At 47.3% G+C, this 22,355-nt stretch overlaps 1 protein-coding gene across 2 annotated transcripts; it reads left to right on the top strand.

Moving 5' to 3' along the window:
- On the top strand, positions 1-21,883 carry SSBP1 (single stranded DNA binding protein 1). 2 transcript variants are annotated; one of them, XM_084809482.1, is made up of 7 exons: positions 1-164; positions 3,518-3,587; positions 6,754-6,814; positions 7,694-7,834; positions 11,085-11,172; positions 18,232-18,320; positions 21,718-21,883. In XM_084809482.1, exons 2-7 carry the CDS (start codon positions 3,564-3,566, stop codon positions 21,759-21,761), a joined length of 447 nt encoding a protein of 148 aa, XP_084665608.1. In that variant the 5' UTR covers positions 1-164; positions 3,518-3,563; the 3' UTR covers positions 21,762-21,883. The 2 variants fall into 2 exon arrangements, with proteins under 2 accessions (XP_084665608.1, XP_084665609.1); XM_084809483.1 differs by lacking the exon at positions 1-164 and adding an exon at positions 608-826.
- Positions 21,884-22,355: the final 472 nt, after the last annotated feature.

Genomic DNA, 22,355 nt, shown 5'->3' with positions numbered 1-22,355 from the left:
GGGGGAGACTGGTTCGATGCGGGGCCGGAAGTGTCGGCCGGGCCTGCGTCGAGGCACGCTTCGGATCTTCCCCTACCTCTATGATCGCGCCCCGCGCTCCTGGGCCGGCAGGCGAGGCAGCCCGGGCGGCGCCACGTGGGAGCGCGATCGGGGCTGGGTTCCAGGTAAGCTGCGCTTGCACAAGGGCGGGCGGCGGAGGAGGCGAAGCTGCGAGTGACTGGGCTTATGCCTTCCTAGGATCGCCTGCAGCCCAGCAGCCCCCTTGCCCCGCCGTGCCTGCCTGCAGTTGTTCCGAAGGACCCCAAGGTGCGGCTGCCCCAGTAACAACTCCTGAGCTGGGCTTTCCCCCAACTTGGTGTCCCTCCAAGGCGTTGGACTACAACTCCTATCATCCCCAGCAAGCGTGGTTTGGGGAAGGCTGCCTAAGCCAATTGTATTTGGCCCCGGCCTCTTGTATTTCTGCCGTGATCCTCGTGGAGCGCGTCTTGCCTGGTTACCCAAAAGCAACGGAGAGATCTGCGGCACCTTTAATCCTATGCATGTTTAGAGAGAGAGAGAGAGAGAAAGCCCTACAACTCCCAGCATTCCATGCTGGCTGGGGAATGCTGGGAGTTGTAGGACTTTTCTCTGTCTAAACATGGTAGGACTGCGCTCTTAAAGAAATTGCAATCCTTTGCACGTTTAGACAGAAAAAAAAGGTAAAGGTGTCCCCAACCAGTCGTGTCCGACTCTAGAGTGCGGTGCTCATCTCCATTTCTAAGCCGAAGAGCCAGCGCTGTCCGAAGACGCTTCCGTGGCCATGTGGCCGGCATGACTGAACACCGAGGTGTGCGGAACGCTGTTACCTTTCCCGCCGAGGCGGTACCTATTTATCTACTTGCAATTTCTTGCTTTCGAACTGCTAGGTTGCCAGGAGCTGGGACTGAAGACGGGAGCTCGCTCCGTCATGCAGCACTCGGTTCTCAAACTGCTGTCCTGCCGACCTTCCGGTCTGCAGTTCAGCGTCTTAACCACTAAGCACGCCGGGAATTGTAGGACCCTTTTTCTGTCGAACCATGTATAGGATTGCACCCTTAAACACATTCATTTAAGGGCTTGATTCTGACTCAGTAGCACTTCTTTATAGAAAGAGGTGAGCATTATTTCCATAGAAAGATGCAGTAGACTTGCAGTCTGATCCTGCATGTATTTACTTGGAAGTAAGTTCCATTGAGCCCACTGGAGCTTGCTTTCAAGTAAACATACCTAGTATTATGGCCGTGGTCTACTGGCTTTGCTCATAACTGAACTGGGAATAAAGTCACCCCGAAGTCCTTGCCTTCTGTAGTGGCAGAACTGTGATTGCTCCTTCTGCCCTGTTCATGAAATTATTGTCTTTAAGTCTGTTCTGCGCTTTTTGTACATCCAGACCTCAGTCTTGCTGTCTTCCTTGGGGGCGGGGGGACAACGACGATATATGCCGCAAGCAAGGTTGGCCTTTGTTTCAGGCCTGCCTAACATCCCGCAGTAGAGTTTGGGACTGTGTTCGCTTCACATGCATGTTGTTGTTGTTGCTGTTGTTATATTTCTATACCAACCCATAGCTGAAGCTCTCTGGGCGGTTTACAAAAGTTAAAAAATTAAAATACAATATACAAAGTTTAAAAACCATTTACACAAAAACATATGGAAAATATATACAAATGTATAACTAAGAACAACTTTGAATTAAAGTTCCTATAAGAAGACAACCCTCCTGAGCCCTTTTCATGCATGTCCTCAGCATGTAGGGCTGATGGATGGAGAGGAGAAGGGCTGTACCTTCTGGCCCCACCTACACTGTGCTTTCCCTGTCTCCAGGCATCGGTGCCGGGGGTCCTGATCACGTGGGGCTCCTATGCACGAACAGCTTCTCATGCATAGGCACCCCTTTGCAGATGTCTGTGCTGAAAAGGCCTCTAGTCGTTTGGTTAACTTGTCTCCAGAGTCTGTTCTCTCCCAGAAGCCCATGCTGTTCATCTGCCAGAAGGGGTAGAGAATGATCTTTGATTCTAGACTCAAATGGATCTTAAAATGGATCTTCTGCAGCAAGTAAGAGAGAGAAAACATAGGGTTGTATCCAATGTTAGTCCTACTTAGAGTAGACCCATTAAAATCAATGCAGTTTCCCAGATCAACTGGGCAAGTTTAGAAGCCTTTGGCATTAGAAACAATATTTTATTTGTTTATTGAATTGGTTGCAATACCATGTTCCTTGCATTCTGTTAATAAATCTAACTGGTTAGGTGTTTGTTGTGTTCTGATCTGGGTAGATTCTGAATTATTGTATCTCCTCACCCCATGTTATTGCCTTGGCCTTTTCAGCCAAGCTACAGGTATGTGCTGGCCACCAAGGAGTTTGGTAAGCAGAGATTGGGAACTGGCAGAGTAGTGAATCTGTATGCCAGCTAGATCCCCCCCGCCGCCCCAACTACTTAAAGAGCCCTATTGCTCTTTGAAGTCAGTAAGGGTGCAATGCTATCATGTTTGGACAGGAAATTGTCCTACAACTCGCAGTATTCCCCAGCCATCCATGTTGGCTGGGGAATGCTAGGAGCTGGATTTTTTCTGTCTTAAACATGCATAGTATTGCGCCTTAAGTGATAGCAGCTGCTGATTGTTTGGGATATTTTGGGTTAGGCTTAGTCCTAGTGGTAATGCTAGGGCAAGCAGAAACCCATTTATTTTAGTTTAAACCTTGAGATGCCAGGTTAAGGACTGGGGTAAGAACTCTCCAAAGGACAGAAGGGTACATCACAATTATGACTCACTTTAAACTCTTTCTTCCATGTCTGTTAAGACGGACGCAATGGCCACATTCACACAAAGCGATAAGCCAGAATTCCGAGGAATTCTGAGCAAGCATGCTGGTGCACTCTGAGCCTGATCGCTCGCTTGGGTCCTCCTTGCCAGCAGGAGCAGCTTCAGTAACCGGAACTTCCCAGGAGAAACAAGCTTAGTGTTACATCTGAATTAGGGCTCCTGGTCTGTCATTCCCCTAACAAGCCATGGTTTGGCATTGGCTTACTATTCCTGGCTTGTTTGGGAGTGTCAAACCAGGCGTTGGGTTCAGACGTGACACTACGCTTTTTTTTGCTGGCGAGATGAGCCAGGATTCTGGCTTATTGTTTTGTGTGAATGTGCCACTGTGCCCATCTTAACACTCGTGGAAGAAAGAGCAGTTTAAAAGGAATCATATTTGTGATGTACCCTGGGCACTCTTGCTCATGAATAGTAAGCCAGGATTCTGAAGAATTCTGGCTCATTGTTTTGTGCGAGAGCCACCGCTGTATGTAATGTCTCTGGAGAGTCACACTGTTTCTTGCCACTGTTCCTTCTTTCGACTTCTTGTGCCTTTCCCCCACCCCCAGGCTCTCCCTGTGCTTTGGTTTTGTTTCCAAGTTTCTGTTCTGTGGAACAAGAGGCAGAAATGAAAGTTATATGCCATCTGACAGCTGGTACCTACTGACTGTTTTAATAGCTGTGTTTTCTCTTTCAGAGCATCTAGAAAAGCCCCCTAAATAGAATTAAAGAAAACAGCCAGAATGTTGCGTAGACCGCTACTGCAGGTAACAATCTATTTCCTTTTGCTACAGTTCTGAAAGTGGTGGATTCTGTTGGTACTGGAGATGTGTATTACCTCAAAAACAACGATGAGGAGGAGAAGTTGCTTATGATTATGTTTGTGTTATTGGGCTTTCTATAGTCTGCCCCAACCCGGTGCTCTCCAGATGTGTTGAATCACAACTCAGATCATCACCAGCCAGCACAGGCCATGCTGGCTGGGGATGATGGGAGTTGTAGTCCAATACATCTGGACGGTGCCAGGTTGGGCGAGGGTGGATTAGTTTTTTTTTAAAAATCCAGAGTGTTTTCCTCTAATGCAATTTGGAAAAAAATCATAGAGAACAAATTTAGAAAAGGAATCAGGACTGCAAGGAAGAGAATGGAAATGAAGGATTAACTTCAGGTTCAAAGGGGTCACTAGTTCTAATTGTAGAAGACTCTTCAGTACCATAGAGTCAGTATCTTGCTCAGTGACCTAGGGATGTGCCTCTTTTTTATGGTCAAAGTCTCTGTCTTTTAACTCAACTGTATGACAGGCAGAAATCAACCGGTGAAGCTTCTTCCATCTGTGTTTCTCGTTGCTGGGAAAGGCTTACCTCTTGATTGGTTTTGCCTCTTATGTAATTATTTAAAGACATGTACCTCCTGATTGGTTTTTCTTTAAAGTATATATACTAGGTGAAAGAAAAGATATTTTTGTATTTTTTAAAAATGGCAATCTTAATCCACCACTACAGAACATAGATAGATTTATTCGGAATATTTATATCCCATTTTATGCCCTGAATGGCTCTCCAAGCACCGTACAAAAAGATTCTCAGAATAAAATCACACTCAAACTTAATACAGGAACAGAAATTACATATTGATCCACTCACAGAATGTTAGGCTCCACCAATGTATGTTACATAGAATGAAGAGCTAAAAAAACTCAGTCATCTTAACCTTTTTCAATCGAATACTGTTTTCTTGTCCTTTGTCTGAATTGCACTTGGTAAAGCCTTTCTCTCTCACACACACACACGCACACACACACCCAAACACCAATTTCATGAGTCTCCCCTCTTGTACCCATTAAAATGGGTGGGCAGAAGGAAGATCGGATAAGCAAGAATTTTGAACCCCCAGTTGTTTAAGGGAGCAGTCCTATGGCCCCCAGACATTGTCTGAGGGGCCATAGGATGCTGGGGATTCCCCCCCCCCCCCGAAGCTGGAGACAGCACTCCGACTTTGGAAGGGGGGAGTTGGAGGTCAACCTCCCCGCCGCTCTCACAGCCAGCATGGAAAGAACTATGCCAGCTGCCCTCCAAGGTCGGAAAACCAACCTCAAAGAGGAGGAAAAAGGGGCTTTCCAGTGGATGTAGAGGGGTGGAGACCAGAGAGGCCAGGATATGATCTATCCTAAATATATATTTTGGGGGGAGAAAAAAAACATAAGAGGGAAAGGCACCAAGTATGTGGAAAAAAAACCAGGATGGAAGATATTCCCAAGTGCTGGAAAGTGCATTCTGGAAAGGTCTTTTCTTTCTCAGGAGCCACTCATTTTCCTCCACCTATATTTTGAGGAATCTTACTAATACTTCCTCTCTTTTGGACTACTTAAAAAAAGAGTAATACTTCATGAAGTTTGAAACAGAGGTTGTTTTGATAAGATTTTTCAAAATATACATGGGGAAAGACGAGTGCTCCCTGAGGAAAGAAATACCATTCCAAAATGTGTTGGACTTATTAAAGCATTTTCAGGTGCTTGGGAATATGCACTCTTTTTTGACTAAAATATATTAAGTCTCTGGGGGAGACTCTGCTCTTGGGGCTGCTGTCATCCACCTCCTTCACTAACCCACATTCAGGTTCTGCCTGCCTCCCTCCAACTCTAATCAAAGGGAGAGGCAGGGATGCTCAGACTCTCCTGAGGGAACAAGGCCTGCAGAATGGCAGGGACCTGAGAAGCCCGCTGACCAACAGAAGCAGGGAACCTTGGGAAATGAGGTGTGAAACTTGGAAGAAGGAGTGGCCCAGAGGAATGGGGGAAGAAGGGAGGAGTGTGGGTTTGGAGAAGAGGTCCTCTTCTGTGTGTGTGCCTTGCAGTGTTCCCCACACTGATCTGCACCATTTTATGTGAAGACGTGAGTTGGGCCTGCATTCTTCATGTTTATGAAAACACTCAGCTGGTTGCTCTCTTTTTATGACCTTGGGAGCTGAAGGGAACCTGGCTGCTGGCAAAAGAGTTTTATGCGCAACCTGACGGAAACATCGAGGAGGTGCTTCGGACCGTCATCTCTAGTTTGGTCTGGAAGCAGTGGTGCCTTAAAGTCTCTATCTTCCCACCTGGCTACCTCTCAGCAGGTCTTTGCCTTTCCTGCCATTTCAGAGGCTCGCTTCGCCATGTTCTGAGAATCCCTGTCGGAACTGAGCCTTTCTTGAGCCTTATTTATTGGCAGTAGTAAATGTATGGACACAGGTGGCAGCTGTTAGTACAGCTGGAGCGTGGCAGCGAACACCCAACTGCACAAACACCCAACCCTGCAAACAAATCTTCAGCCTGGGGCCCTCCAGATGTTTTGGGCTACAACTCCCAGAATCCCTGACCATTGGCCATGCTGGCTGGGGCTGATGAATTGGAGTCTTAAACATCCTGAAGGCGCCAGGTTGGGGAAGGCTGAGTGAGAGCAAAGATGTACTCCAGACTATTTGCATCCCCAGTTTGTTCTCCTATGGAGGGATGGTTCCTGCTAGAAAGGCCCTCTGCTGCAGGGATTACAGACCATCTCTGAGCCCGGGGGCCGTTCCATTTCAGAGAAGCTCTCAGAGGCCATGGTCCAGTGGTGGGTGGAGCAAAAGGAGACAGGGCCAAAACACCAGCATATTTTAGCTTAAAGCTTTTATTACCAGTAAATAAGCCTAAAGAGAGGCATTTCAGCCTTTGAGAATGGGGGGAAATAAAGCACAAATCTGGGAAACCACCAAGTGATCAGGGTGTGTGTTTGTGTGTGTGTGTGTTGGGGAGGGGGAAGCTGGAACTGTCTGGTGACAGGGGGAGGGGGTGTGGCCTTCTGGGGAGCCCAAGAGCGCCAGATTTGGCCCCCAAGCCTTACAGCACCTGTGCTGTAATGGAATGATTCAGGTAGGCATGGCCTCTCTGACTGGGTTTTTCTTTTCTTTCTCCAGGTATTGCGTCAGTTTGTGAGACATGAGTCTGAGTCAGTGATGCCCAGTGTTCTTGAGAGATGTAAGTAGCTTTTCTTGAGGCAGGGCAGGCTGCTTCCAAGGGTCACGTGGAGTCCATGTCAGATCATCCTGTCAGCCCATTTCACTGTCTTTAGCGCTGCCGAGAGTGGGTCACCCTTGACCAGGAGTGGGTAACCTCAGGCCTGGGGGCCAAATCTGGCCTGTCTGGGCTCCCAATTCAGCCTTCTGGGGTTCCCTGAATGTCCACACACCCCTGCCCCCCGCCACCGCCCTTTCCACATACCATTTCGTGGTTTCCTGGGTTTTGTGCAGTTTTTCCCACCATTCTGAAAAGTTGAAGGTGATGCGTCAGTATTCAGGGAGGTTGAAGTGGTGAAAGATGGAAATCTGACAGGAGAAAGAGAGGGATGGAACAAGGGTTATAGCTTTCCTTCCCTATGCTCTGTCCGAAACACAAGGAGAGGGACTCCTTAGCGTCAATGTAAATTCAAAAAGAGGCAGGAAGAGGCTTTCCTCAACCATGGCAAGATGGAGTGTTGAACCTCAGGCCTGCAGGTGAAATCCAGCCCACCAGACCTCCTAGTCCACACCCACTTCCCCGAGCCCCTTCCCCGCACACCAATTATTTGGTGTTTTCCAAGCTTTTGTGCAGTTTTTTTCCCATTCTAAAAGTTTGAACTGCCCCTCTTAAGGGTTAGTTTCTGGCAGTAAGAGCTTCAAATTGAAATAGGCTGGTGTTTTGGGTGTTTTTGCCCCAGCCCCCCTTGCCTTCAGCTCCACCCACCACTGGCATGCAGCCCCCGAGAGCACCTCTGAAATTGAATTTGGCCCTTGCGCTGAAAGAGATCCCCCGCCCCTGCCTTTGACCATATTGGCTTCTAACATACCTCACAAATACTTTGTCCTGTTTTGTTTAAAGCGTTGAATCGTATCCAGCTGCTTGGCCGTGTCGGTCAGGACCCTGTCATGAGGCAAGTGGAAGGGAAAAATCCTGTCACCATTTTCAGCCTTGCAACCAATGAGATGTGGCGGTCAGGAGAAAGTGAAGTGTTCCAAGGAGGTGAGTGTGTGTGGCTGTTGGCGGGGGGTGCACGAATAATACAGTAAATACTGCGATACGTTTGGGCTGTGTTCTGGCACTAAATTGACTTAGGGAAGTGTCTCGTCTTCTTTGACCCTGCATAGTTTAACCAAAGTCTATGTTATAATGAGAATCAGTGTGGTGTGGTGGTTAGAGTGTCAGACTGGGACTTGTGAGACTCGGATGTTAGTCCCCACTCAACCATAAAGCCACTGGGTGACTTTGGGATTGACTCTTAGCTTAACCTACCACACGGTGTTGAGGTGAGAATAAAATGGAGAGGTTTCTTGCAAGAGGAAAAAAAGACAGGATATAATTGTAATATATATAATATATAATTGTAAAAGACAGGATATAATTGTAATTAAAAATAAAATAAATAATGCCAGTTCCTGACATGCATCATGTATTACCTCGCACACACTTTCCCTCCAAGATCACTGGAGCAGACAGGTAAGGAGGATCATAGAATTATAGAATCACAGAATAGTAGGGTTGGAAGGGGCCTATAAAACCATCGAGTCCAACCCTCTGCTCAATGCAGGAATCAAAGCATCCCAGACAGATGGCTGTCCAGCTTCATCTTGAATGCCTCCAGAAAAGGTTCCATTTCTACCGGTTTGGAATTGGGAGCTGCCTGGCCCAGGAAGGGATGTTCCTTGGCATATTGTGAGGCTCCTACAAGTTCTATTGGATTCCAAGGCTCCAGGTTACACTTCCGATCTCAACATTTTGGTCTCGAGGGCCACATGCAATGTCGGTTTGGGGACCAGGGGGCTGCATGTGCATACACAGATATGCACATGTATACATATACATATACACATGTACATGCACACACACATGCATATACACCCCTGTGCGCACGCACAGTTGCGCACCAGCAACCCTGATACAGATTGCTTTCTCAGCGCTCCTTGCAGCGGCAAGGAATGAGGGATCTGTACGACTATCTCGGGGTGGAGTAGAGAGTACAAGCCAGGGGCTGGTGTGGTTGAATTCAGCAATGGTTAGAGGGTTAGGGCTCCCTTGGGGGTCTGCAGTAAAGACCTTTTTTATTCTCCCAGTCCTTTAGCATTTTAGCTTCCTAGTCTTTTAGCTCCTGTGTTTTAAGTCTGTATTTTAAATCTCTGCATTGCTGCTAGGTTTTATTCTGGTTGTACTGTTTTAAGCTTTCATATTTCATATTGTTTTTTGCTGCGCTTTGTGGTTTTAATTTTTGTGAACCACCCAGAGAGCTTCGACTATTGGACGGTATAGAAATGAAATAAGTAAATAAGGACTCAGGTTGTGCACTCCTGTTCTAGTATTTAACTATCAATGGCCCTCAGTTCTCTGACTCTTCCTTTCTCCTTCCCTGTCTTCTTCTTTGCTTTTCACTCCAGACAGAGTCCCTTTGCCTTTGCCTCCTTCTCCCACTCCTGCCTCTGTGACCCCTGCCATTGCGGCTTCCTGTTCTGAAGATCAGCTTCCTGTTCTCTGAGTCTTGGCACCCTTGCTCAAGATGCTCCACTGTAGCCCAGCCTTTCCTGTGCCCGGCTTCCCCTTCCCCTTTCCCCATCACCTGACCTACCCCATGCCCACCAACCCCATTGCATGTGCTGGGTGCCTCTCCCTTCCCCTGCCAGCCACACTTATGGCACCCTTAAGAGGGTTCTACGTGCGTACTGATGCATGGTCATAGAGCTCCTCCATGCGAGGAGGGATCTTGGGCCAATCAGGATCTCTCCCATGTGTTGATCCAGGGTCCTGATTCTGTCCCAGAATCAGGTCCCAGCCGAAAATAGATTCTTTTGGTTACCAAGATGAAACAAAGTCACGTGTGCAAAAAGATGACAGCTTATGGATAGAAAATAGATGCAGAATATGTGTGGAAAGAAAGCTCACCCCTCTTTCCAGCTAATCAAGCTGTTATAACTGGGTATCTGTCGGGGGGGGGGGGCATGATAGACAGAAGCCGTCCCTCAAGTCATGAGAGTCCTCCAAGCTGGCTGTGTGCACATCGGCCCCCGAGGCAAGGCCAAAGCTCAAGGCCTGTGGATTGGATCTTATGAGCTTTTATGCTAGATGCCCACCTCTAGCTCATGATTTGACAGGCAGGCCAGCACACATACATCTAGGAGAAGGAGGGCCCTCCCCTGCTCGAAGCATCCTGGCCTGGGAAACTGAGCTTAAAGAGAGAGACCCTAGCATTCCAGCTCCTCGATGAGATTCATGGCAAAGCACCCTTATCTCGTTCACTTCATGAGATAATTGTGCAAGAGTTACCAAGGTACAGTTGTCAACACATGGAGCTGTACTTGCTTGGAACTGATTAAGGCCTGGTGTAAAAGGCCTGCTTAGTTAACCATATGATAAAATAGTTAAGAGCAGAGACATCACACTGGCAACAAAGGTCCGCATACTTAAAGCAGTAGTATTCCCCGTAGTAACCTATGGCTGCGAGAGCTGGACCATAAGGAAGGCTGAGCGAAGGAAGACAGATGCTTTTGAACTGTGGTGCTGGAGGAAAATTCTGAGAGTGCCTTGGACTGCAAGAAGATCAAACCACTCCATACTCCAGGAAATAAAGCCAGACTGCTCACTTGAGGGAATGATGTTAAAGGCAAAACTGAAGTACTTTGGCCACATCATGAGAAGACAGGATACCCTGGAGAAGATGCTGATGCTAGGGAAAGTGGAAGGCACAAGGAAGAGGGGCCGACCAAGGGCAAGATGGATGGATGATATGCTGGAGGTGACAGACTCGACCTTGGGGGAGCTGGGGGTGGCAACAGCTGACAGCAAGGTCTGGCGTGGGCTGATCCATGAAGTCACGAAGAGTCGGAAGCGACTGAACGAATAAACAACAAAAGTTAACCATAAAATTAACTGTGTACTGTAATTTACTGCTGGGTAAATTACACAGATCTGCCACCAGCATCCAAGAACTCTGTGAAGTCCAATTGTTTGCTTATTAACCAACTCACTACACACACCCCAACCCCCTTTGTCTGGAGGAGCTCTATGCATCTACGCCAGTGCTAATCTCAGATCCCTTCCTATGGCTGCTGAATGCACAGCCAGTAGGAGGGCGTGACCTCACAATCGCCTCATACGCCGAAAGAATGTGTAATGGGGTTTTAGGTCACACATGCACTTGGCTTCTGAGGAGCTTTAAGCCATGCTCTAGACAAGACCAGGAGTCTGTGGAAGTTTGTATAACCTGTTCTGTTTTCATTGGACCCAGGTGATATTACGCAGAAGACAACGTGGCACAGGGTCTCTGTGTTCAGGCCGGGGCTGAGAGATGTGGCTTATCAATACGTGAAGAAAGGGTGAGTTGCAAGAGCTTGTTGTTAGCATTCCTGGTCATCCAAGGTAATGCCAAACGGTAGTTTCCCGCACGGCATTGCCTTGGGTAAGCTGATCTGTATGTAAACCGGAATTGTCTGTCAAAATGTAGGAAGACCAAAATGGGGGATTATTATTTTGTCTGCATTTCCTGCTATGGGTGGTTTTCTAGTGTCGATGGGGCCCTTTCCAGTTAGCCTGGTGGCAGTGGCTGCAGACTTCCAACAGAGCTACCAGCATAGCACCATTCCAAGGCAGGAGTGGGGAACCTCAGGCCACTGGGGAAAATCTTGCTTCTGGGGTCCCAATCCAGCCTGCCAGGGCTTCTCAGAAGGCCACGCCCCCTTTGACCCTACCACCAGTCATTTGGTTGTTTTCCGGATTTTGCATGTTTCCCCCCACTCTAAAAGGTTGAAATGCACCTTCCAAGGCTTAGTTTCTGACAGTAGGAGCTTTAAGCTAAAATATACTGCCTTATAAAATATATAAGGCGTTTTGGGCCTACTCCTTTTGGCTGTGGCCCTGCCCACCACTGGAATTCACCCCCTCCCCCCAATAGCTTCTCCAAAATTGAATTTGCCCTGTGGGCTGAAAGAGGTTCAACACCCCTGTTCCAGGGCATTGTGGAGAATCAAAATGGCGGCTTCCCAACTGAGCCACATTTTCAAAAGCTGGGGGCCAAGGCAGGCAGTGTTGTGGGGCCCCCAGCAGCTGCCCAACAATGCCTCATGCTCATACCAGAAGACTTGTCTGGGAACAAGGTGAGGGAGAGTCAAGATAGGCCTCAGTAAGGAAAAGAAGCCCACAGCGTACCTTTGTTGTTCAGACCACTACACAGAGCAAGCTTTGGCCAGCTTCTATAGACGCCAAGGCAGTATCACAAGACCTTCTTTGGCCTGCTGCTGTTCAAGAAGCTTCTGAATTGGCCTGGTTGGTTACATTAAGGCCTTCTCAGACATGCGTATATTTAGTTCCTTGTTTAGGTCAGATGATGGGATATCAGCGGTGGCATTGGGGACACTGTGGTTTACAACCCCGAAAGTTGAAGAAGCATTTAGGCATTGGAAAAAATGGGTTGTTCTATTTGCCCTGTGAACAGGATCTCACTTGTGCTCTAAGAGCGGAGTCTGTTTCAGGAACAGATCTCAACTGTAACAATGGCTGCTGAAAGTGAAATGGATGCCATTCCTTCCATAAGACATTAGTGGTGGAGTATAGAGTATTTCCTCGTGCCATGAGGAAGTACAGAAGGCTGTGGAGGCTGGTGGCTCATAGAATCATAGAATAGTAGGGTTGGAAGGGGCCTATAAGACCACTGAGTCCAACCCCCTGCTCAATGCAGGAAACTTAAGTCAAAGCATCCCTGACAGATGGCTGTCCAGCCTCGTCTTGAATGCCTCCAGTGTGGGAGAGCCCACTACCTTCCTAGATAATTGGTTCCATTGTCATATTGCTCTAGCAGTCAGGAGGTTTTTCCTGATGTTCAGCCGGAATCTGGCTTCCTGTACCTTGAGCCCATTATTCCGTGTCCTGCACTCTGGGATGATCGAGAAGAGATGCTGGCCTTCCTCCCTGTGACAACCTTTCATGTATTTGAACAGCGCTATCATATCTCTCCTCAGTCTTCTCTTCTCAAGGCTAAACATGCCCAGTTTTTACAGTCTCTTTTCATAGGAATTTGTTTCCAGTCCCCTGATCATTTTTGTTGCCCTCCTCTGAACCCTCTCCAGTTTGTCTGCATCCTTCTTAAAAGTGTGGTGCCCAGAACTGGACACAGTACTCCAGATGAGGCCTAACCAGTGCTGAGTAGAGGAGAACTAGTACTTCCCGGGATTTTGAAGCTATGCTTCTATTAATGCAGCCCAAAGTAGTATTTGCCTTTTTTGTAGCCACATCACATAGTTGGCTCATGTTCAGCTTGAAATCTACAACAATTCCAAGATCCTTCTTGCTTGTAGCATTGTTGAGCCAAGTATTCCCCATCTTGTAACTGTGCATTTGGTTTCCTTTTTCTAGGTGCAGAAGTTGGCATTTACCTCTATTAAATTTCATTCTCTTTTCTGTCCAGCACTCCAGCCTATCAAGATCACTTTGAATTTTGTTTCTGTCTTCCAAGGTATTAGCTATCCCGCCCAATTTTATGTCATCTGCAAATTTGATCAGCATTCCCTTCACCTCCTCATCCAAGTCATTAATAAGGATGTTGAAGAGCACTGGGCCCAGGACTGAGCCCTGCGGTACCCCACTCGTTACATCTCCCCACTTTGAGAAGATCCCATTGATAAGCAGTCCTTGAGTCCGATTCTGTAGCCAACTGTGGGTCCACCTGATGGTTGTTTCATCTAGCCCACTTTGAGCTAGTTTGCTCATCAGGATATCATGGGGCACTTTGTCGAAAGCTTTGCTAAAGTCGAGGTATATTATGTCCACAGCATTCCCACAGTCCACAGGGGAGGTGACCTGATCAAAAAATGAGATCAGATTCGTCTGGCAGGATTTGTTCTTGACAAATCCATGTTGGCTTCGAGTAATCACTGTATTGTTTTCAAGGTGCTTACAGATGGATTGCTTTTATCACCTGCTCCAGGATTTTCCCAGAGATTGATGTCAGACTGACTGGTCTGTAGTTCCCAGGTTCCTCCTTTTTGCCCTTTTTGAAGATAGGGACCACATTAGCCCTCCTCCAGTCATCTGGCACTTCGCCCGTCCTCCCTGATTTCTCAAAGAGAACAGACAGTGGTTCTGGGAGTTCTTCTGCCAGTTCCTTTATTACTCTAGGATGCAGTTCATCTGGCCCTGGAGATTTGAACTCATTCAAAGTAATTAGGTGTTCCTTGACCATACGCCTATCGATCTCAAGCTGCAGTCCTGCCCCTTCAGCCTGTACTTTGCCTTTGCCAGGGGGGTCATAGACCCTCTTTTGGGAGAAGACTTGAGCCACAGTAGGAACTGAGCACTTCTGCCTTTTCCTTGTCATCTGTTATCATTTTGCCATCCTTATTTAATAGCTGAACCACCATTTATTTCCTCTATCTTTTACTATGCATGTAGGTGAAGAAAGCCTTTTTGTTGTTTTTAGCATCCCTCGCTAACCTCAGCTTGTTCTCAGCTTTAGCCTTCCTGATGCCATCCCCGTAATTCTGTGCTACCTGCCTGTACTCTTCCTTTGTAGCTTGGCCTTCCTTCCACTTCTTATATGTGTCCTTTTTTGTTTTCAGGTCATCCTTAAGCTTTTTGTGATGCCACATTGGCTTCTTCTGTTGTCTTCCGCCTTTTTTCTTGTTGGAATTGTTTGTGATTGTGCCTTGAGAATTTCCTTTTTTAAAAGCTCCCACCCATCTTGGACTCCTTTTCTTGTTAGTGTTGCTTGCCATGGGACCTTACTGATCGTTGTTCTGAGTTTATTAAAATTGCCAGGGTACGCATTTGGCTACACTCAGCTTTGCTTCCTTTAGAACCAAGAACTCAAGTATAACATGGTAGTTTTCCCCCAGAGTTCCCGTAACTGCTACTTCATCCACTAAGTCATCTCTGTTGGTTAGGATCAAGTCAAGGATAGCCGATCCTCTAGTTCCTTCCTCTACTTTCTGTAGGAGGAAGTTATCCGCCACACAAGTCAGGAATCTCTTGGAGGGGCCATGTTTTGCAGAATTTGTCTCCCAACAAATACCAGGGAAATTGAAGTCCCCCATTATTACTACATCATGCTTCCTTAAAACCTTGGCAATTTGCTTTGCAAAAGTTTCATCTTCGTCTTCTCCTTGATTGGGTGGCCGGTAGTAGATTCCGACCACCAGGTTCCTTTTATCTTTGCTCCATTTATTTTAACCCAGATGCTCTCAATGGGGCTACTAAGTCATCCTGTATTTCTGTGCAGAGATACATATTTTTAACATATAGTGCAATTCCACCTCCCTTTCTGTTCCTCCTGTTCTTTTTGAACAAGTTATAGCCTTCAATTGCTATATTCCAGTCATGGGAGTCATCCCACCAAGTTTCAGTTACACCTATCAAGCCATAATTTCCCTCCTGTACTAAGAGTTCAAGTTCATTCTGTTTGTTTCCCATACTCTGGGCATTAGTGTATAGACATTGAAGACCGTGTGCTTTATAATCCGCCTTTCTTCCTACATGTTTCTAAAGACTATTATTGGGTGCTATTAGAACTGTTCTCTCCACTGTGGTGCATGAGCCTTCCATCCATTGTTACCCCCAACTTTACGTCTCCCTCCCCTGTAGGATTCAGTTTAAAGCCCTCCTGATGAAGTTCTTCATGCTGTGGCCAAACACATTCTTCCCAGCCTTTGTGAGGTGCAACCCATCCCTTGCCAACAGTCCATGTTCCAAGAAGTATAGCCCGTGGTCTCAGAATCCAAATCTCTCACGCCAGCACCACCTTCGTAGCCAGTCATTCACCCAGAATATTTTACTTTCTCTTTCTGTCCCTCTTCTAACTACTGGAAGGATGGATGAGAAAACTATCTGGGCCCCAAAGTTCTTGAGTTTCCTTCCCAAAGCTTCAAAGTCTGACATGATTTCTTCGTAGCTCTGCTTGGTGCTATCATTTGTACCCACATGGACGAGAAGGAAGGGATACCTGTCAGTGGGCTTTATGAGTGCAGGCAACCCTTCAATCACATCTCTAATCCATCCTCCTGGGAGACAGTGTACCTGGCGAGTCCATGGGTCTTCATGACATCTTTGGGTTTCAATCCCATGCAGCAAGGAATCTCTACCGCTGCTGCTGTTCTCTTCTTGTTGTTGTAGGCCTTGGTAGGCTCCGATATCAGTGGGGTGGCGAATCTGCTCCAGGTTTCAGTCAGAAGCAAAGTACAGTTGCCTATATTTTTTTCTGATTAATACACACATCTGCACAAAATGACCTACACTCACGCATGCTGCTTTTATATGTTGTAGTACTTGTATTTTTACTTTCATTAGGTATTGAGCTCCTACTTGAGCATTTTTTATTGTAGATGTTGCATAAGCATTTCACTTATAGACTAAGATTTATAATTAGTGAAGTCCTTTGTTTCTTTCGTCATTTTGATTTTTTATTAGGTACCTTCTTTTTGTTGCTGTTATTTTGTTAACCTTATTTTGAAATAGAATAACATTTCATTATTAAAAAAGAACCAGTCAGAACTCTAAAGGAGCTACCTCAAGCACCTTGGATAGCTCCTTTACAGCTCTGACAGGTTCTGAGTGAAACTTGGAGCAGATTCACCACCCCACTGACACTAGAGCCACCAGCCTCCACTAACAGAAGACCCGGTGCTGGTGCTCTGGCCAAGCATAAGAGCTGTAAGCCAGGAAGCCTCCAGCTCAAAACTCACCCTCACCACGACCTCTCTGCATAGTCTTAAACAAGTCAGTGTCTGCCCCAGCTGCCAATCTTCAATGTTTGTGGTGGGGGGCGGGGGTAGGTGCAAAATCTTACTCCTGTTGCAAAGCTGTCAAAAAGATGATTGAGATAAAACATGATCAGTGTTTTTAATCTTGTAAAGCAGGGGTCTCCAACCTTTTTGGGCCAGTGGGCACATTTGGAATTTTAAGAGTGTTGTGGGCACTCTCACAAAATGGCTTCCAGGAATGGGACCTTGCCCATTCAGAAAATGGCTGCCACGATGGGTATGGCCAGTCATGAAGGCAAACTGGAGAGACTGAAAGAAAAGTAACTCGCCCAAGAACCAACTCCCAAACACAAAACCACTCTTTTGAACCCAAACAAAGTTGGTGCTGGAGAACAGTCCTTTGCTTCACAACATGGCAACCTCCCAGTTAAAAAAGAATAATTTTAAAAAACGTAAGAATTAAAATTAGGGAGGGGCAGGGAGCCTGGTGGACACCAAGGGTGGGCTCCGTGGGCACACTGACACCCACAGGCACCGCGTTGGAGACCCCTGTTGTAAAGAGGCATATCCGCCTTCTCCAACCTGGTACCCTCAAGCTGTGTTGGACTGCAGTCCCAACACACCTGAAGGGCACCAGGTTGGGGAAGTCTGAGCTGCATCAGTGCCAAGCATTAACTGTGCTTCTCTCTTACTTTGGTCTCTTTCTTCGTGTGGTTCACTCTGTCCTGTGATCTAAATCTGAACTTGCCAAAGCGCAGCGATCGCATATATGTGGTGTTTGTTATGCCACGAATGCAAGCCTGTTCACAGCTTTGAGTAACCGAGTTCTAGGGGGCCCAGCAGGATCTGCTTCAGTAGCTTGCCTTGACGAGGTGGGATAAGGGAGGGGCTGTGGCTCTGTGGTAAGAGTACATGCTTTGCATGCACAAGATCCCAGGTTCTATCCCCGTCATCTCATGAGAACATAAGAAGAGCCATGCTGGATCAGACCAAAGTCCATCTAGTCCGGCATTCTGTTCACACAGCAGCCAACCAGCTGCCCACAGGAAACCCAGAAGCAACAGCCCTCTCCTGCCCATGTTCCACAGCAACTGGTGTGCATAGGCATACTGCCTCTGGTACTGGAGGTAGCACATAGCCATCAGGATTAGTAGCCACTGATAGCCTTCCTCTTCCATAAATTTGCCCAATCTCCTTTGAAGCCCTCCAAAGTGGTGGCCATCACTACATCTTGTGGAAGTGAATTCCATAGTTTAACTATGCGCTGTGAAGGAGTCCTTCCTTTCATCTGTCCTGAGTCTCCCATCAATCAGCTTCGTGCAATGTCCCCAGGCTCTAGTGTTATGAGAGAGGGAGAAAAATGTCTCCCTATCCAGACAGGGCTAGAAAAATTCCTGCTTGGAACTCTAGAGAGCTGCTGCCAGTCAGTGTCGACAATACCGGCCTAGATGAATTGATAGTCTGATTCTATATGAGGCACTTTCCTATGTTCTCCCGTGTCAGCCTTATCAGTAGTCTCTTAAAACTTCCCTTTTCCTCCAACCTTCTGCAATTTGATGAATGAACCGATGAGCAGCGTCTGTTAATGGCAGCATTTAAAGCCCTGATTTAATTATATGGCCGTAAGCTCAGAATTAAAAGTGAACGTTGCCATTAATCTGCCCGTGGTCTGTGCTTGGCTCCCGGCAGCGCTCGGATCTACGTGGAAGGGAAAATCGACTACGGTGATTACGTAGATAAAAACAACGTGAGGCGGCAAGCCACAACAGTCATCGCAGGTAAAGCTTTCGGATGCCAAAGCTGGCAGGGTTGTGAGCAGGGGTGGGAGATGCACCGCTGCCCAGACGTCTGCGCTGCCTTTCTCCTTCGGGCCACGGGCTGGATTTAGATAGAGCTGGGTACATATCTCCAGTTCTTAGCCATACCACGAGGTGGTGCTGCTGGGTGCTGTGAACACCAAGAGCGGAGTGGGAGAGGTTGCACCGACTCCCTAAGACTCCTTCCCCAACCTGGTGCCCCTCCCAAGTTGTTGGTCTACAGCTTCCATCATTCCCAGTCAGAATGGCCACACCTATTGGGAATGCTGGGTGTTGTAGTCCCACATATTGGCAGGGGCACCACGTTGAGGAAGGCTATCGCAGCATTTGCTGGTCAGCTGTAGCTGGTGAGCGTTTGCGTGCTTTCTCTGTGCTCGCAGAGGCTGTTCAGGTTCTGTTTGCTCTCTAGATGAAAGGGAGCCCTGCCTGAATGTCCCAGTTCAAGAATTTAGCAGGAAATACTTGCCTGTCTGGCTGTGCCACTGATGACAGGTTTTCTTCCGTCTTTTTGCATTCTTGTTGTTATAAGAGAGACTTTTTAAATCACCTTGGGGAGGAGGAGTTGGTTTGGAAAAAAAAAAAAAAAAGAGGGGAGAAAGGAGAAATGACCCTTGCAAAAGGGGCTGGAACGTTAATCCAATAACCGCAGTATGCCTATGCATTTATTACACGGGTGCTGAACTTCTTTCAGCCTGAGGCCACATTCAGTTTTGAAAAAGCCCTCCGGACCTGTGTTCCTGTGGTGGGTGGGGTCAGGGGAAAAGGGGCGGGGCCATCTGGGGAACTCCAGTTTGCCAGCTTAGGACCCCAAGTGGGCTGGATTTGGCCCCTGGCCCTGGGTTTCGATGCCCCTGCTTTATTAGGACCAACCAAAATGTCACAAAGTCATGAGCAAGCTTTTGAATTCTTCAGAACTCTTCTTCGGGCTGAATGGTAAACAAAACAAGGGGGTGGGGGCAGGCAGAGAGAGAGAGAGAGAGAGAACCTGGGCCATAATGTCACTGCCCCAAAGTTTGCTGTTTGTAGCAGCTTTACGTTGGAGTGCAGAAGTGTGGGAAGATTGCAAGGCAGATGGCAGGCTGCACCCAGAGATACTGGGACAAAGGCGCAATAATGACTGTTCCCCATTTTTGAACAGATAAAATCTAGTAGTTACTCGGTTCTGTCTCCAGCCCTAACAGGAACACATGGATCCCTTGGGAGACAGCAGAAGTAAAAGAAACATGCCTGTCTTTATGTTAGCAAAGCTGGAGACGAATGGTGTTAATAACATCCTTGTAGATATGAACAATAAATATTACAGCCCCCTTCTCTGACATGTAGCCAAACGTGTCGGAGTGACTTCAGGAGTAAGGCTAAAAGGGAGAGTTAATGGTCCCAGGCAAGAGGCTAATGGCCTGATCCTGCGCAGAGTTAGGCATGGCTCAGCCTGTTGCTTTCTGTGGATTTAGGCATCCCAAACTCTGTACAGACTACCTGTGAGTTCGTTTTTAATTTAGACTGGATATCTGTCTTATACCCTAACAGGGCCCTCTGGGCAGCTCACAACAGAAAGCCTTAACACCATCATAAACCACAAGGGAAGTCATCGTAAAAGCCAGTGATAAGAAATACAGCTAATAGCAGGGTCCCAGAATAGACACACACACCCCTTCCCCCACACATGCACACATCTTGACCTGGCAGGACAAGAAGCCTTTTTAGAAGGCTTCTGAAATCTTTAGCAAATTGGCCCAGTGGCTCTCTCTGGGAAAGAAAGTCCCCACTACAAAAAAGACCCAGACCCTAAGATCATTTCCAGAGGCCTTCCTCCAGGTGCCCCCACCCAATGAGCTGAGGCAGGTGCTATTAAGGAGAGGGCCTTTTCCGTGCTGGCACCCCACTTGTGGAATATCCTCCCCTGAGAGGCTCCTACACTGTGCTCTTTTCTGTACCAGGTGAAGACCTTTTTATTTTCCCAGGCTTTTTAGCCCTTTTGTTTTGTTTTAAATACGTTTTGTTTTTAGATCTTGACACTGCCGCTGGCGATTACTCTGTTTTTTACTTTGTTTTATTCTGTTATATTGTTTATATTGTGTTTTTTCATGTTGCATTTTAGGGTTTTCATTTTTGTGAACCGCCCAGAGAGCTTTGGCTGTTGGGCGGTATAGAAATGTAAGAAATATATAGTTGCCAACTTAGCCTCAGAAAGCAAAGGCAGCCAGAACATGGCGTGAGTTGTGGATGCCTGTCCATCCAAAGTTGTACTCGGGGGCAGCCCTGCCATTAGTTAAAGTGAGGCAGCTGCCTCAGGCAGCAGCAGATGCTGGGGGAGCAGCAGTGAGGTGTTGCTGGACAGAGTGATCGATGCTGCACAGCCTGCCCTGCAGCCCCACAGCTACAGTGCCTCCCTCAGGTGGGGTGGAGAATGCTGTCCCACCACCTGTGTTGAAGTAAAATTTAACTCTCACTGCAGTTGCTTTCTGAATGTAGAAGTGAGGTGGGGGTGGGGGATCTGTATTACCATTCGTCTCAAGCAGCAAAATGTCTTGTGCCGGCTCTGCTGCTCTGCCACCAAGCGACACCCACCTATCCACCACAGACTCAAATGGCATTAAAGTTTTTCTGGGGAGGGCGGCGGGGGGGAGTTGGCAGACAGGGCCAGCCCAAGACATTTTGCTGCTTGAGGTGAAGGTTAAAATGACACCTCGCCGCACACACTTTCTACATAGAAGTCAGCCGCAGTAATAGTTGAATCTTATTTCAACACAGTAATAGTTGAATATTATTTCACCACCACACCTGAGGACAGCAAGATCGCTTCAGGGGTACAGGGCAGGCTGCTTAAGATCCATAGCTTTGTCCTCCAACTTCTCGCTGCCGCTCCCTCAGCATCTGTCGCCTGAGGCGGCTGCCTCACTTTACCTAATGGTAAGGCCAGCCCCGCAGAGCATGCGCCTTGCTTGTACAAGGTTCCAGGTTCATTTCTGGCATCTCCAGCTCAGATGATCTCAGGGCTGGGGAAAGACCTCTGTCTGCGAGCCTGGAGAATCGCTGCCAACCAGACTACAGGGGAAGATGAACCCGTAATAGTCTGATTCAGGGCCAAACTAAATGTTGTCCTAATTGTGCATAGTGCATCTATGTGTGATAGTTTTCCTTACTCCTGTGTAAGCGCATGTGGCCCCAATTCAAATCAGGACCATGGTACGGGGGCGGGGCATTAAACTTCCCTGCACCCATTTTTCCCTGAAATTCTACCCCCTGGAGGTAAAAAAAGAAGAAGAAAAGCCTTCTTTGGCTTCTCAGCTTCTTGTGTCTGTATACGTTCAAATGTGTGGCTACTTACTCTCTTTCTCCCCCATTTTCCCCCTTCCAGATAACATTATTTTCCTGAGCGACTTTCCAAAAGAAAAGGAATGAGGTGTTCAGTTCTAGGACTCTGGCTTCATCTGTTCCTACTTGGTTTTGTAGTATTTCCTAATTCTGCAATCATGTCTCTGCCTATAGTTTCTTTGCCAATATTAAAAATAACCTTTTGTACACATTTGGGAGAATGTGTGACTGTTTGGGGTTTATTTTGAAGGGGAGGGGGTCTTTTTCATGTGATACCTGTATGTTTCACTTCTTAAGGAAAGCTGGTGTGTATTTGCAAGGGGGGTGGGGGGAGAAATGTGGCTTATTTTTCACTGTCATAGCTGCTCCTTAATGCTGTGTGAATGGATTATATGAGGGGTCTGGCCATGCAAAATGGATAAGGCCTAGAGCCACATTTGATAGCACCATTGTTGCAAACCCCACTTACGTTGTAACTAGTCATTTCTATGTACTAGGGGGACGTTTGGGTTTGTGGACAGAATCTGGCACCAGGGCAAGCAGAGAATGGTTGTAGACCCCTAAAGGTGGTGGTGGTGCTGCTGCTTGCAACTTCAGAGTTTCACTGTTCCTCCTCAAAGACGTTATGCAGAAACTTGCTGGCTGCTTCTGTCCAGTGTTGCGTGTGCCCTATTTCTTTCC

Source organism: Heloderma suspectum, chromosome 7 (assembly GCF_057233095.1).
Source record: "Heloderma suspectum isolate Gila_16-S chromosome 7, 16-S_ref, whole genome shotgun sequence".
Lineage (NCBI taxonomy): Eukaryota > Metazoa > Chordata > Lepidosauria > Squamata > Helodermatidae > Heloderma > Heloderma suspectum.
Note: the sequence above shows the minus strand (reverse complement) of the source record. Positions and strands in the feature narration are given on the sequence as shown.